Source organism: Cnephaeus nilssonii (genome assembly GCF_951640355.1).
Source record: "Cnephaeus nilssonii genome assembly, chromosome: 21".
In the NCBI taxonomy this organism is placed as follows: domain Eukaryota; kingdom Metazoa; phylum Chordata; class Mammalia; order Chiroptera; family Vespertilionidae; genus Cnephaeus; species Cnephaeus nilssonii.
This window is the reverse complement of record NC_137092.1, coordinates 16,451,814-16,467,252: the sequence shown is the minus strand read 5'-3', so window position 1 is coordinate 16,467,252 and position 15,439 is coordinate 16,451,814. Positions and strand designations below refer to the sequence as shown.

General features: G+C 50.0%; 2 protein-coding genes across 3 annotated transcripts; one reads left to right on the top strand and one right to left on the bottom strand.

The window, feature by feature from the left end:
* Positions 1–403: 403 nt before the first annotated feature.
* On the bottom strand, positions 404–7,454 carry METTL25B (methyltransferase like 25B). Its single transcript, XM_079761109.1, has 9 exons — positions 7,314–7,454; positions 6,802–7,006; positions 4,454–4,578; positions 4,105–4,297; positions 3,585–3,647; positions 3,127–3,270; positions 2,200–2,684; positions 1,143–1,327; positions 404–741 (listed from the first exon to the last, which is right to left on the bottom strand). The coding sequence occupies exons 2-9, from the start codon at positions 6,910–6,912 to the stop codon at positions 611–613; spliced, it is 1,437 nt and encodes a 478-aa protein (XP_079617235.1). The 5' UTR covers positions 6,913–7,006; positions 7,314–7,454; the 3' UTR covers positions 404–610.
* Positions 7,396–15,120, top strand: ISG20L2 (interferon stimulated exonuclease gene 20 like 2). Of its 2 annotated transcripts, none has more exons than XM_079761110.1 (4): positions 7,396–7,533; positions 8,140–8,988; positions 11,611–11,811; positions 12,652–15,120. In XM_079761110.1, exons 2-4 carry the CDS (start codon positions 8,254–8,256, stop codon positions 12,808–12,810), a joined length of 1,095 nt encoding a protein of 364 aa, XP_079617236.1. In that variant the 5' UTR covers positions 7,396–7,533; positions 8,140–8,253; the 3' UTR covers positions 12,811–15,120. The 2 variants fall into 2 exon arrangements, with proteins under 2 accessions (XP_079617236.1, XP_079617237.1); XM_079761111.1 differs by having other exon boundaries at positions 7,460–7,588.
* Positions 15,121–15,439: the final 319 nt, after the last annotated feature.

Here is a 15,439-nt window from a genome sequence, read left to right as displayed (position 1 = left end):
GGGGAGAGGTTCCCTCCGATGGGGACCTCTGAGCTACAGGAGATGCCTCCTGTTCTGGAGGGCAGTGGAGTTTGGGGGTGTAAGATCTGATTGTTGCACCTCTGCAGGATCTAAGTAGGGAGGATGCACATGTCCTTTTCTATACTGAGTAGAAGTGGAAGGGAAATATTCTAATTCTTTTTTAGTAATCCTCACCCGAGGTTATTTTTTCCTTTGATTATTTTAGAGTGGGTGAGGGGGGGACACATTGATGTGAGAGAGACACATCAATTGCTTCTCACAAGCCTCCTGAGGCTGGAGGTTGAACCTGCAACCCAGTTACGTGCCCTTGACCGGGAATTGAGCCCATGACCCTTTGGTGCGTGGACCAACACTCTAACCACTAAGCAACACTAGCCAGGGCAAGATTTAAATTTTTTAATAAGTTAAAAATAAATTTATACATAATATTACAAATATAACACATGGAGGGAGAGAGTACGAAGTGAAGGTCTGGGACACCGTGATTCCGGGGAGGATGAGGGTGCTGCCTCTGGGTGAGGAGTGCAGACTGCCACCCACTACTGCAGCACCTGGGTGGGTTCAGATGGGGCCCAAGATGCGCCTTTCCTCAGCGTGCATCAGCGTCTTCGGTCTCCAGAACAGAGAGGGCCTGGCCCAGGGGCCTCTTGGTAGCCACCAAAACCAGGTTTCTGGGAGAGAGTTCAGGGCTGAAGATGGGCAGGAGCTCAGAATGGAAGCCTGGGGAAAAGGCAGGACTACTAAGAAGGGTAGAAATGAAGCCCACTCAGCCCCACTTCATGCCCAGGCTGCAGGCAGGCATAGCCCTTCCCCCATGGAGGCTCCAGGAGACTAAGGAGACCGGTTCTCTACCAGGAACACCGGTGCCTGAGGCACTGACTTGGGAGAGGGCAGTCCTCAGTACTGCCTGCCATACTCGCTTAAAATACACCTCAGGAATGCACGCCAGAGGCTGATTCAGTAGGAATCTCTTTACAAGTCCCACACCCCACTTCCATCCCGCTGGTGACTCTGAAGCAGGTGGTCTAAGAATCACCACAGTGATGAACTGTGGGACCTGAAGGAGGAGCCCCAAAATCCAGCCCCTCTGGCCCTAGGTCCCCGCTGTAGGCCACCCTCACCCTGCTCCTGAAGGTACAGCAGCCGGTCCAGTAGAATGAGTGTCTCCACCAGGGGGGCCAGCAACAGGGCCAGGCTGTAGAAAGCGACCACGCGGTTCTCCTGGGCCTGGTGGGCCTCAAGAGCAGCCAGACTCAGCGGCAGCTGGGGGTCCAGCCCCACCCGCTGCAGCCCCCGCCGGACATACCTGTGGGTCAGCCACACGGCACTCAGCTGGTTTTAGAACCTCCACCTCCCACCCAAACTGCCCACTCCTGATTTGATCCAACTTTGCTTGATTTGCTACCCTAATTTGTATTTTTCTTTTTGTTGTTAATTGATTTTAGAGAGGGAGGCAGGGGAAACATGATGTGACAGAGATACATTGATTGGTTGCCTCCCAGACTCACCCCAACTGGGTGGGGATCAAACCCGCAACCTGCGCATGCGCCCCAACCGGGAATAGGACCAGGGCTTCGGCATATTCCGGGGCACAGGACGACCCTCCAACCAACTGAGCCACACCATCCAGGCAGGGCCTAATTTGCACTTTTAAATGTTTCTCTGGCTATGAGTTGTCTATCCAATAACAAATTGATCCAAAAATGTATTTTCAGCCAGACCTGGCTGAAAATGTCCAATTATTTAGCCATATTCTTAACATTTAAGAGTCTTGATAGTCGCCGAAACCGGTTTGGCTCAGTGGATAGAGCGTCAGCCTGTGGACTGAAAGGTCCCAGGTTCGATTCCGGTCAAGGGCATGTACCTTGGTTGTGGGCACATCCCCAGTAGGGGGTGTGCAAGAGGCAGCTGATCGATGTTTCTAACTCTCTATCTTTCTCCCTTCCTCTCTGTAAAAAATCAATTAAAAAAAAAAAAAAGAGTCTTGATAGTCTACTGATAAAAGAATGACAACTTCCTTTTAAAGAAATGTTGAGAAGCTGGCCCAGTCAGAGAACTCCATCACTCCCCAGGCAGCATTCACTTCACTGTAGGACTTGCTAACAAGCGAGGGTGGGAGGGGAATCAGACCTCCAGTGGGCTCCCAACACCCCCTCCCCCAACCTCCTCCGGCCTCACTCTTCAATCTGGAGCTCGTGGACCCTGGGGATCCCCTGCACGCCTGGCCGTCGGAGCTGGGGCTGGACGTGCCGGATGACCGTCTCCAGTGCTGCCCGGTAGCAGTGGGTTCGGAGGCCAGGGGCGGCTTCCTGCAGCCTGTCGGCATAGTCCTCCAGGGCATGGCAGGCGCCCTCCCGCAGCCTGTAGGACAGCTCACAGCCAGGCAGCGCCGCCACCCACTGACTCAGGGGGTAGCCGCCAGGGTCACTCAGCTTCATGTAGCAGCAGCCCACCGAGGCCAGAGCCGCCACCTCAGGGCAGGACGAGAAATGCCTCAGCAAGGCGACACTCAGGTCCCCACAAGCATGGAGCCCTGTCAGCAGCAAGCGGGCCTCACTCCGAGGTGAGGTCTCCAGCGGAAGCAGAACCTCCTCACACAGGGTCCTGGGGTCTACCCACTGAACCACATGGTGCGGGGAGCGGGCAGTGTGCATTTGCACCACCTGTGGAGGGAGAAAAGGACAAGGCAGCTGGGAAGTCTGTTTGCTGTCCCCGTGCCACCTCAGGCTGCAGGAGGGGTCTGCCCTCTGTGTTCCCCCCTAAGGAAGAAGATGGAGAAGCAGCTGGGGCAGGAGAGAGAGCTAGGCCTTGAACCAGAAGGGATAAATGACGGATCTGTCCTTATAACTGCAAATTTTTCATGTCTGAGTTCCAATTTCCTCATTGGTGATGAGTCTAATACCCGACTGGCCACTTCACAGGTGGCTGTGAGATGGACGCACCCGTGTGGAAAGCACTTTGGAACTAGAGCGTGCCTCTAAGATGCGGAGAGGCTTTGGCGAAGGGGAAACCTGGGGGAGGGGGAGCGGAGATAGGGACCATGAGAAACTTGAAAGAGGGAATGTAGCCAGGCAGACCCCTCCGCTGCAGTAAGGGCAGGCCTACCTGTGGGTTCCTCCTCTCCTCTTTCTCCAGAGCCTGCAGGAGCTCCTGGTCCAGGTGCTGGGCTCTCTCCACCAGTCTCTGATCCCCTTCGATGCTCTTCACCTTCAGCCCTAGCCCCAGAGACATGAAGCGGGAGAGATGGCCCTGGAGTGAGAGGGAGGGTGGAGACAGCCCTGTTCAGTGCTCTTATCTGCTGTCACCCCTTTCAGTGGCCTAGACGCCTGGGTCCCAGGCGCCCAGAAGGCTTAAATTCTACCCCGTTTACTTCTATCACTCCTTGGTGCCTGCCGCCCTGGGCCTAGGCCTGACCACCTGTTGCCTTCCAGCTGTTCCATCCCCACGACTCAAACACCCTACACACACACACACACACACACACACACACCACCACCACCACCACCACCACCAACAACAACAACAACAACAAAAATAAGAATGTTAGCATCTGTCTGGCTCACCTGGCCTGAGCCTACATCCACAACCTGGGTGCAGCCTGTAAGGTCACTCAGCTTTCTCACCAACTGGAAGAGAAGGGAGCAAAGGTCTGTTGGCCATTGGTTCTTGGTTCCCGGGACCGTCAGCCATAAGGAGGGTGGAGAAGGTTAAGCTGGCAGAGGAAGAGGGGCAGAGGGTGCCCTGGGAGAGATGAGATCGGGAAACCAGAACAGGGTGCTGACCCTGGGCTCCGGCTGCTCTCCTCACTCCCATAAGGTCAGTGATTCAACCTCCCCCAGAGCAAGAAGAGCCCCTCAGTGAAGCCAGGAACAGACTAAGGAGGTGTGAACACAGGGATAAGACAGCAAAAGGATGAAAAACAAAACCAAAACCCACAAATCCCCTAAACCAGCATCCAGCTAGGATTTTAGCATGCCTGCCCAGGAAGGGACCGGCAGATCATAGAAGGTGCCCACATCTCTAACCCGCTGGCTTCAGGCCCCAGGCTCCCGGCTACCACCTACGCCCCAGGCATCGCCTCACCTCGCCCAGCCGCCGGATCTCATGCTGCTTCTTGGGCCTGACATGTTTTCGGAATGGAGCTTTAAGTCGGGAGCTCTGGCTGGGGTTCTCCCGAAACTCTGAGGGGGTCTGAAACTTAGGTGTCCGGGTAAAGGCCAAGGCACAGGCTGTGGACTTCAGGGCCAGCAGGGTGAGTGGCCACACTGACCTGTACCTGAGACAGCCCGGCCCAGAACCCCAGTGAACAGTCCCATTGTGTCCTGGGCGCACCCGTTTACAACCCAGGAATCCCCTGGGAGACCCTCTGAGCAGTGACTGGCTACAGGGTTCAGTGCCAAGTCCCCCAGCACAGGGCCCCCCGTGCCCATACCTGACCACGTCCCCCTCCCCAGGCATCCCCAGCAGCAGGGTGGCCAGCTGCGGTGGGTTCAGTCCATCCAATGCTTCCTGCCATGAGCGAGGGAGTGTGCCCCACAGGTTGTCTGTGAAAAATTCCTGCAGAAGGGGAGAAGCAATCAACAGGCGACTACCTTTCCCATCCCTTCCCACCCCACCCCCAACACAGGCACAGGCTGCAACCAGCCGGTACCGACCACTCATCCGACCACTCATCCGAGTCACCTCTTCCCTAAAGCCCGCTCCAGCCTCCCACTCCCTCCTAGAGCCCAGACTGCATTCCGAACACCCCTCTCCTTTTAGCAATTTCCCACTTATTGTCTGTTTCTCCACTCAACTGAATGAAGCACCTAAGGGCAGGGATGGTGTCTTCACACAATCCCATCCATAACACTGACTAACAGGCAGTGTTGGTATGTTACCATTTAGTAACCTACCCGTATATATGTCAGACACTTGATATGCCAGAATGTATTTTTATTCATTCATTTGTTGAACACAAATTCTGGAGTTTTGGGTATGCACCATGTTCTATTCTAGGCTCTGAGGACACAACAATGAACCAGATAGACACAATTCTTACTCTTGCACAGTTCACATGAAAAAGAAATGTTTTTCAGAACATCACATGACACATGGATAATAAAACATGAACAAAGTAGTAGGAGACGCTGAGACAGTACTACTGGAGGTAAGAGTAATGAGGGAAGACCGGAGTTGACACTTGAGCTGACACTTGAATGATGAACAGGAAACAGGCATGTAAAAAACCATGTAATAGCAAACACTCACTAAATACTTATAATATGCCAGGCACTGTTCTAAACATTTTATATATGTGTATTAACACATTTAATCCCCAAAACAACCCTATGAGGTAGGTACCATTTGTATCCCTCATTTTACAGATAACACACAATTAAGTAACTTGCCCAAATAAAAAAGCTAGTATCAGAGCTGAGATTTGAAATCAACCTAACTTTAGAATTCTTGCTTTTAACCATTCTACTCTATAGCCTTTCAGCTGAGGACAAACATTCCAGGCAGATCTGTAAGAGCCAAGACCCAGATGTCTGCCATATTTGTGGAGCAAAAATCAGGCCACTGGAGCTGTAGCCGGTTTGGCTTAGTGGATAGAGCACCAGCCTGGGGACCAAAAGGTCCCGGGTTTGATTCTGGTCAAGGGCACATACCTTGGTTGCAGGCTCCTCCCTAGCCCAGGCGCTGGTCAGGGCTCACGCAGGAGGCAACCAATTGATGTGGTTCTCCCACATTGATCTTTCTCTCCATCTTTCCCCCCTCTCAAAAAAAAGAAGAAAAGAAATGGAAAAATATCCTCAGGTGAGGATTAAAAAAAAGAAAGAAATCAGGCCGCTGGAGGTACAGTATAGTGAATGTGGGAGAGAACGAAATGCGATTCAGAGACAGCAGGGGACAGATCCCATAGGGTTTCATAGGTATCATAGGTATTGGTAGAGAGTTAGGATTTCATCAAAACACCTAGGAAGCAAGGGACTGCCATGATCAGATTTTTATTTTAAAGAGATTAATCTGGCTGCTTGTGAAGAGTTGATTATGGAGGGGCTGAAGTAAACACAGAGATTAATTAGGAAGCAGTCCAGGAGAGGTGATGGTGGGTTGGCCCAGGATGGTAGCAATAAAATGAGGACAAATGGGTGAATTCTTACAGGTACAGCCCACAGGAATTGTTGAAGGATTGGACTATAGATCAGTGAAGGAAAGAGCTGAATCAAGGATGGCTTCTGGGTTTAGGGGCTGAACAAATTCAGTGGATGCTGGTGCCACAAACACATCATCTCATTTATTCTTCACAATGACCCTTCAAACAGGAGTCCATTTTACAGCTGAGCAACCGGGGCTAGGCGGAATTTTTATGTCATACCATGTAAGTTAACACAGTAGCGGGGGCAGGATTCTAGTTGGAGCCTGCCTAATTCCAAAGTTTAAACTGTCCATTACATTACAAAACCAGGAATTTATTCAAAGCGTGGATGAATGAACTTGTGTGTTCTGGGACTATCTCACATGTTCCTAGGACAGTTCAACGAAGCTGCAGCACGCATTTTATTATTTTTGTTTTGGAAAAATAACCTAGATATTAGAAATATTAATGTTTGTGTCATCTGCCCCCCCCCCAAAAAAAGGAAGGGTCTCCCCAGTTTTAACCCCCTCTTGTAAAGACAGGTTGAAAATCATGAAAGAAAAGCGATCAGACGCTAACTCTCCAGATTCTCTCCCTGTCGTGGGCACCCAGCCAAGCACACAACCAGGAGCACCCCGTCCCCAGCCCCGGGGCCTCACGATGATGTAGGCGTCCAGGATGGACCGGTAGAGAGACAGGACACGGGTGAGATTCACAGCTAGCTGCCTCCTCTCCTCGAGAGAGAGGCCCCGGGCGGAGACGCCGGGCATCGGGGTCCAGTCGGTGGCGCCTGGAGCGAGGACGCGGTGCGGAGGGAAGCGGGGTCAGCACCGCGCGGATCCAGGACCCGGGCTGGGCTCAGCTCTGCAGGCGGGACGAGGAGAAAACCCTCCGCATGAGCCCGAGACGCTGCCTTCCCCAGGTCCCCGATGGAGGTTCAAGAACCTGAGGTGTCCTCCTGACATCACAGGCCGCGCCGTCCACAGCGCGAAGGTGTCGGCACGGAAAACAAGTGGGGTGGGGTGCCCGGCTGTGACGCCACAGAGGCGGGCCGCGGCGTCCAGGTCCCGCCCACCCCGTGCACTTCCCGCCCATCCCGGAAGTGGGGCTCGGGGCCCTAGCGCGCGGCAGTCGCCGTTTGTCTGGGCCTCCCCACACCTCCGAGCTGTACCTCCGCGGGGCTAGAGGGGTCGGGGAGCGTACCCCGCCCTCGCCGCGCTGCCGCCGCTCCAGCACCCGGAACCCCCGACCTCGCTCCCAGGGGCAGGGGGCCTACGACCGCGGGCACGTTCCAACCCGCGCGCCTGCCGGCCGGCCCCGGACTCGTCGGCGAGCGCCGACTTCCGCATCCGGTTCCCAGCGTTTCCGTTCTTAGTGGGCACATCTGGGAGGTAGGTGGTGATGGTGAGGAACGGGCTTCTAGACCGCCGAAGTGTACTCGCCGAGGTAACTGCCCCCGGCCTCGGCCTCCCCCCACTCCCCCGCTGCTCTGTGTTGTAAACGGTCCTTTCTTGGGAGAAGAACTTGGGTGAGAAGCACGTGGAGGTGGCCTCCACCCGGAAACGGGGGAAAGGGGTACCTGGAGGTGTACCTATTCGTGGGACCCGCACTGGGGATGCCTGGCAACTAGAGATGTCATCTACGCCGTACTCATCACTGGTTTCGAGCCTACTTATATGTCTCCCTGGGCCGATGTAGAGCCCACCTGTTCTGGCTTTCCAGCCTCGGAAAGAATCATGCTGGTTGGCCCTCCAACCCCCTCCGTTTACAAATGGGACAGACCTAGAGAGGGGGATATGACCTGCCTAGGCCATAGGACTGGTGAATTATGGGCTTGTCTCAGACACTGTCCTTCCGTCATTTCACGTTACAGATGTGTTCCCCCCTCTATCTGGGAGGTTGCTCTGATTTAGTTCCTACCTTGAGTTCTATGGAGATGGGTCTTACTGTTCTCCCAGGCCTTTGGGATCTGTTATCAGGTTCGCTCTCTTCCCCAGGGCATACTGCAAACCTTCAGATGCTGGCCTATGGGATTCAGCAGAGGATGAGTCCTCTATCCTGTCATTGGTGAGCCACTCTTCCCAACTGCTCTCCTACCACCCACCATCCTCATGTCTACCTTACTCCTCAATCTGGATTTTGGCGAACCTCCCCCCAAAAAGACTTTAGAAGGGAATGCCAAGCACCAAAAATTTGTCAAGAAGCGGCGGTTCTTAGAAAGGAGAGGCCTTCTAAATAAGAAGAAACAGCCCCCTAACAATGTGCCTAAGTTGCACTCGGAACCTGCAAAGAAAGGGGTAACTCCTCAGGTGGATGGCACCTGGAAAATTTATCCCCTTCCAAAAAAGAAGAAGACTGCAGACTCGAGCTGTGGGTCAGAGCGGTCCCTGGACAAGAAAGTGTCTGTGCCTTGGCTGACCCCTGCCCCTTCACAGAAGACTGGTTCTGTTGTGGCTAAAGCAGATTTGCTGGAGGAGTTCCAGAGTTCCCTTCCAGAGATGAAGAGCCCCCCAACTCGCCCTCAGAAGAAGAACCCCCAGAAGAACCCTATTCAGAAGAATCCACCACATAACTCCACCCTGGCTCATTCAGAGAACAAATGCTCTGGAGCATCCCAGAAGACACCAAGGAAGATGGTGGCAATTGACTGTGAGATGGTGGGCACAGGACCCAAGGGGCATGTGAGTTCCTTGGCTCGATGTAGCATCGTCAACTACCATGGGGATGTGCTCTATGATGAGTACATCCTTCCCCCCTGTCACATTGTGGACTACCGCACCAGATGGAGTGGTATCCGCAAGCACCACATGGCGAATGCTACACCCTTCAAGATTGCTCGGGGCCAGGTGAGAGTCATGGGGCACAATGATAGCAGCCAGGTGGGTGGGGAGAGGTCCAGCTTAAGTGTGGACCCTGTTGGTGGTTTGAGAAGGCAGAATGTTTTCAGGAGGAGCTGGGGATTATTTGTATAACTGGGACAGGTAGCCTGCAGTGAAGGGGATAAAAGACACAGGGTTGAGGTGTCAGACTTTTAATTTCACCTACTGAGCAAACCTGCTCATTGTAGCCCTGTGCTGGGTTCTGGGAGCACAACAAATGAACAGGAAAGGAAGATGAACCAGGCGAGGCCTGCAGAGGGCGCCCTTGGTCCACCGCTTTGTAATTTCAGCTTCACATTCTTAGCCTTAGACACCCTCCTCTGTTCCAATGATGGCTTATATGCCAAAACAGTCCGTTGGAGGAAGCTTATCAGAGGTGAAACAGTGAAGATTTTTTTTTTCAAACTGTAAGGGAAAGTTTAATTAGGAATTCATAGAGGTGAAGTGAGTGTTAGAAGAAATGGGCTCAGAAAACAAGTTCAGAGGCAAAAAAAAAAAAGTGTGGGGGGGTGGTCCTTGGAGCTTAGGAGAGAGAAGGGTAAAGGAAACATGCCTGGGGGGGGGGGGGGGGGGAGAGGAGGAGAGGAAAGGTGTGGGTGTGCCCCAGGAGGGGAGAGCGTCTAGTCTTCAGAACAAACTTGAAGAGTTGAAGAACATTCTCTTCATTAGGGGCACAGCTGAACAAAGGCTTGGGAGAGGCAGAAGGTGGGGTGGGTCTGAGACAGCAAGTCCACTCAGCTTTAACAAGGGCTATGTGTTGAAGTTAATGCGAAGTAAAGGTGTTGGTGGACAATAAACTGGAGGTGAAATCAAGAGCAACTAAATACTTAGTTGATTACACTACACCTGGTTTTCATCATGAATCACTTCCCCAGTGCCCAAGCTGGGTATGAGACTAAGGTCTATCCAGTATGGCCCCTCTCAAGAGGTCCTGTTGGGAGGCCATGCACTGATTTTTCTAGGACTATTGCCCGTGCTCACAACCTATTTGGAACTCCATTTTGGAATGGCCTTCAGAGCCCATGGCAGAGTTTTTGGTTGTCCTCACTGGTAGTATGTCATACTTTAGGATCCTGGAGTCATGGGAAGCTATTTGGTTGCAAGTCTGGTGTGGATAAGTTTTCTGAACAGCTGGTAAATACCCTTTGGTTATGAGCAGGAGGAGCTATACAGCAGTGAAACTGACTTTCTGTTAAAACAGCACAAGCATGGCCTGGCTGCTGTGGCTCAGTGGTTGAGCATCGACCCATGAACCAAGAGGTCCCTAGTTCAATTTTAGATCGGGGCACATGCCCAGATTGCAGCCAGATCCTCAGTCGGGAACGTGCAGGAGGTAGCCAATTGATGTTTCTCTCATCGATGTTTCTATCTCTCTATCCCTCTCCCTCTCTCTCTCAAAAAAAAATTTTTTTTAATAAAAACATTCAAAACAAAACAGCACAGGCATGGGTCACCCACTTCCCTCTACAGCCTTAGTCTATAAGTGATTCTTATTTAAAAAATATAAGTTTTTATTAATTTTAGAAAGGGAGGAGGGGAGAGAGGAAGGGAGAGAGCAACATCTATCTGTTACTCTCATATGCTCCCCAACTGGGGACCAAACCCGCAAACTGAGGACCTGGAATTAAACCAGTGACCTTTCCATGCACGGAATGACGCTGAACCATCTGAGCCACACTGACTAGGGCGATAAATGATTCTTAATCTTTTATGGTTTATACACCTTTTGAGAATATGATGAAAGCCATAGTCTCTCCCCGCAAAAAAACAAACTCTCTCTCTCTCTCTCTATATATATATATATATACACACACACACACACACACATATATATATATATATATGCCTATAATTTGGGGCTTCTGTCACTCCCTGGAGCCCATCTTTGACTCCCTTTGTCCCAGCCTCTGCCTAAGGTCAGCATAATGATAATGTTTAAAGAACTTCAAGTAGCAAGCCAACACTGAACTATATAGTTACATAAACATCTTGAATGTGAGTGTGATTTAAGACTGTAGCAAGTTAATCTATCATTGGAGTGGAAATTGATGAGAAGGTAAGGAGCCGCTGACGATGTAAGCCCAAAAAGGGTTACACTGAAAAATACCTACTTTCAGGGAAGGGGGTTCGGGGACTGGGTGAAAGAGGTGAAGGGATTGAGAAACACAAATTGGTAGTTATAAACTAGTCATGAGGATATAAAGTACAGCATGGGGAATGTAGTTAATGATATTGTGATAACTATGTATGATGCCAGGTGGATACTGGAAATATCAGGCAGAACACCTTGTAAAGTATATGATTGTCTAACCACTATGCTTTCACCTGAAACCAATACAAAATAGTATTGAAAATAAACTAATTGAAAAATAAAAATAATATATACACACACACACAAATATCTACTTTCACTTTGTGGGGAGAAGGTAGATTTCAAGTGAAAGAAAACTTGTGGGAGAGGGCATTTCAAGGAGGAAGGAGGTGGGCACCTAATGGGAAGAATCTGAAAGGACCTAGGACCACGATGGACTTTTAGGATGCAGGGCTCCACCTGAGTCCTACTTACCACCTCTTCCACGCCGATTTCAGATCTTGAAAATACTCACAGGGAAGATAGTGGTGGGACATGCCATCCACAATGACTTCAAAGCCCTTCAGTACTTTCACCCCAAGTCTCTTACCCGCGACACCTCCCATATCCCTCCTCTCAACCGGAAGGCTGACTGCCCAGAGAATGCTACCATGTCTCTGAAGCATCTCACAAAGAAGCTGCTGAACCGGGACATCCAGGTAACATCTCCCCAAATGCTGCCAGGCCCCTTGGTTGCACACTGGGGGGGCCTTTCTTACTGCTTCTCCAGGCTCTGAGCCCAGAATTCCTTTGTAGAGAAATCCAGGCAGGCTGCTCTTACAGGAAGAGCTTTGGGCTAAGAGGCCCATTGATCTCTCCATGTGTACATAAGGATAATAATTCCTGTTCGCTGCCAGTGTTCCAAATTGTACTTGGGAAAGGAAAAAAAAGCCTTAAGTGGGTGTAAAACCCTAAGAAACTAGGAAAGTAGGTAGTGGTGGTGGTCTAAAGACCTCAGAGTGGATGCAAGGACCTCTCAGGTATTTTACATATTTGGCATTCAAGAAAAGGGTGACCTGCCTGGTAAGAGGGTATAGACACATGTCAGAGAAAGTTAAGGAACTGGGGAAAATGGAAGACTTAGAAGGCCTGGCTATGATCTAGATGTCTTGTCTCTACAGAATGTAGAAGAATATGGCATTCACATGTTGCCAGAGAAAGGATTGAGGCAGATAATAGCAAAGACTTCCTAGGAGTTGAACCCTTGAAATGAAATAAGGAGTAGTGCCCTACCATAGTTCTACCTTTGCAGCCTACTAGCTCTGCAGAAATAACTGCTTATATAAGGGGTTAGGAGGAGCTGGTAGGGAAGGGGAAAAAACACTTTTATTTTAATCTTTATTGTTGAAAGTATTACATATGGCCTTTTCCCCCCCATTGCCCTCTCCAACCCTCCTCCCCCCCAAACCTTCACCACCCCATTGTCTGTGTCTATGGGTTATGCATATAAAACAACACTTGCTTATAGCCCAATGCTTTCCTCTTCCTCCCTCATTCAGGCTGGAAAAAGTGGGCATTCCTCTGTGGAAGATGCTCAGGCCACCATGGAGCTGTACAAGTTGGTTGAAGTTGAGTGGGAACAGTACCTGGCCCAGAATTCCCCTAAAGATTTAGCAGCAGTGGGGACACCGGTGATGAAAGGAGAAACCGGGCAGTGAACCAATGGACGGCTCTACCTGCTCCGCACCTTTGGAAGCTAAAGTTGTTGGGGGAGAGAGGCTCTACCCCAGACTTAATATCCATTGAAATCTCACCTCAGGTGTTGTGTTCTGTGTCTGGTTAAGTATCCCGTGGAAGGAGGAAGTTTCCATGCCAGCACCCAGCCCTATACTGTTTACCTCTTAAATGGTGCTAACCACAGGTCCCAGAGTGCTTTGTTCTAGTCAAGCTTTTTTACTTTCAAGGGCAGGGCATACTGGGAAATTTAGTCTCCCAAACTGCCTTATCCAAGGGTGTTGTATGCCTTTTGTTCTCAAGTGGTTAACAGCACCCCTTTTCACTCTCAGAAGTATCCTGGTTGGATGATAAATTATATGATCACATTACATATCAGAGTCTACATCTAGTTTGTGTCAGGATGTTGCCTGTTTATCCCACCCTGACTTCCAGAGAAGCCATCCCTGGTGAGGTTTAGTTCGTAGGATTACAAGGCAGTAGAGGTAAGAGTGTGACTTGGAAGTCAACTTTTATGATTTAGGAAAGCTATCTCTTTCCTAAAGCATGAGAGGATTTATTTAACTTAGATCCCATTTGGTAGGTTAAAAGATTTAAAATGTTTAAATGGTCTTAGTCTTTTTTTTTTTTCCCTGTCAAGGGTAAAAATTTTATTTTTTATTTTTAAATATATTTTTTATTGTTGGTGGTATTACAGATATCTCCCATTTCTCCCCTTACCCCCATCCTCCCAGCAGTTTTTAGTCTTTTACTTTGCTAAACCAAGCCTCTAAAAACTCAGATTATTCCCTTGATAAATATTTTTCTTGATAAATTTTAATAATGGAAAAACAATTATGTGGTGTTTTATTTGTTTTTTGTTTTGTTTTTTTAGAGAGGAAGGGAGAGAGAGAAAAACATCAAAGTGAGAAACATCGATCGGTTACCTTTTGTATGAACCTTAACCAAAGATTGAACCCGCAACCTGGAACTGTGCCCTGACTGGGAATCGAACCTGCCATCTTTTGTTGTACGGGACAACACTCTAACCCACTGAGCCACCCAGCCAGGGTGTGGTGTTTTCTTACTAGCTTCACATTAAACTTTTGTCACGGGTCTTGTAGGGCTATAATTCTATAAGGGGGTTCCAGAGTCTCTGGGTGGCACTAACTAGGCCCTTGTTTGCTGGAAATCATGGGGAAGCACTGGCCAAGCCTTCTGTGTAGCCCGTGTGCTCTGGCGCCTTGCCCTCACCCTTACCACATGTCAAGGACTACACCTCAAATCACACCCCAAGCCATTGGAGTACCTTTACATGGAGAGCCTGTGACCGGGAAAGCGGCTTGGAGAATGGGCACATGGGAGTGATGGGGCAAGAGAGGAAGGGTGCTTGGTGATGCCAGCCTGGCTGCTCCTGCTAGCTCTTCCTTGGTAGTTGCACACCCTCATTTTGGGAATGTGAGTCACAGGTCTAACCTTGTGTCTGGGATCAGTCTTGAGGAAATGCAAACTCCATATATACACCAGGACTTGTGCCCTCCTGAGTGGCTGGTTTGGCTCCAGGGGCCAGAGTCACGGTCATAGCTGCTTGTAGCAAGGAATTTGCCGCCGCACCAGACTCGACATGGTCTTGTCACGCCCTGTGCTGCAGGATCTGCTTGCACAGGCAGCTGTTGAGTTCTGAGCAAGTTGGTTCCTGCTGAGCCCAACACGAAATGTCCATGACACCTTATAAAGAGGTGCCAAGTGTCCTATACACTAGGAAAGCCACGCCCCAAACTGGGAATACACATGAAAGCACATTACATTGTGCTTACATATGCATTATGTTGTGATCAGTAAACTAGGAAATTCTCATTTGAGGTCAGTTTTTATAGAGTACCTGTTGGCTGAAACCTGCCTTTGTGTGTATCTCGGTAAAGTAGCAACTGGCTTTTATGCTTCATCCCCTCACCCCATGTTCTGAAGGGTCCCTGGTGTCAGTCTAAGGTTGGGAAGAACTCAGTCTTTGCTCACCAGGAAGAACCTGGGGGGACTAAAGAACCTTATAACCATTTCCTCACTTTTGTCTCTCACTTTCTGGTCAGAGCCCAGCTTGCCCTGCAGAGTGCCTGGGGATGTCCTGTCGTTCAGTCCTCTTCCTTCACCTCTCTGTCCCCAGGATCCTGGCTTCAATTGATAATAGAAGAGCCCCATTGCAGATTTGCTGCCTGAATCTCTGTCAACAAGCCCTGTTTGGCAGAGTGGAGCACATGCATGATAAAACACAAGCTCTTCTAATATTCTCTTCATGGCATAATGATGTTTTCTAATGCTAAGAGGTCCCCTACTGCAGGTGAGCATGGGAAAGGGCAAAGATAGAGAACTGTATATGCCAAACGTAAACTTAATAGTCTAAAACTTCATGTAACCAAGTGGTTCTCAAAATAGGAAGGGGGACCCAGGCTGGTTAGCTCAATTAGAGCACTGTCCGAATACACCAAGGTTGCAGGCTCCCGGGTTAGGGCACATACAGGAGTCAACCAATGAATGCATGGGTAGGTGGAATGGCAGGTTGAAGTTTCTCCCTCTCTCTAAAATCAATTTTTTTTAAAATTTCAGATGATAGCACTGTCCCTCTCTCCACCTTAAAGA

Excerpts from the sequence above, each read along its gene's own strand:
- METTL25B (XM_079761109.1), bottom strand. The coding sequence starts at position 6,912 with ATGCCCGGCGTCTCCGCCCGGGGCCTCTCTCTCGAGGAGAGGAGGCAG. Across the intron at positions 4,298-4,453 it reads GGGGAGGGGGACGTGGTCAG|GTACAGGTCAGTGTGGCCAC; the intron begins GTATGGGCACGG and ends GGGCTGTCTCAG. Across the intron at positions 3,271-3,584 it reads TGGATGTAGGCTCAGGCCAG|GGCCATCTCTCCCGCTTCAT; the intron begins GTGAGCCAGACA and ends CTCTCACTCCAG.
- ISG20L2 (XM_079761110.1), top strand. The coding sequence starts at position 8,254 with ATGTCTACCTTACTCCTCAATCTGGATTTTGGCGAACCTCCCCCCAAA. Across the intron at positions 8,989-11,610 it reads TCAAGATTGCTCGGGGCCAG|ATCTTGAAAATACTCACAGG; the intron begins GTGAGAGTCATG and ends CGCCGATTTCAG. Across the intron at positions 11,812-12,651 it reads TGCTGAACCGGGACATCCAG|GCTGGAAAAAGTGGGCATTC; the intron begins GTAACATCTCCC and ends TCCCTCATTCAG.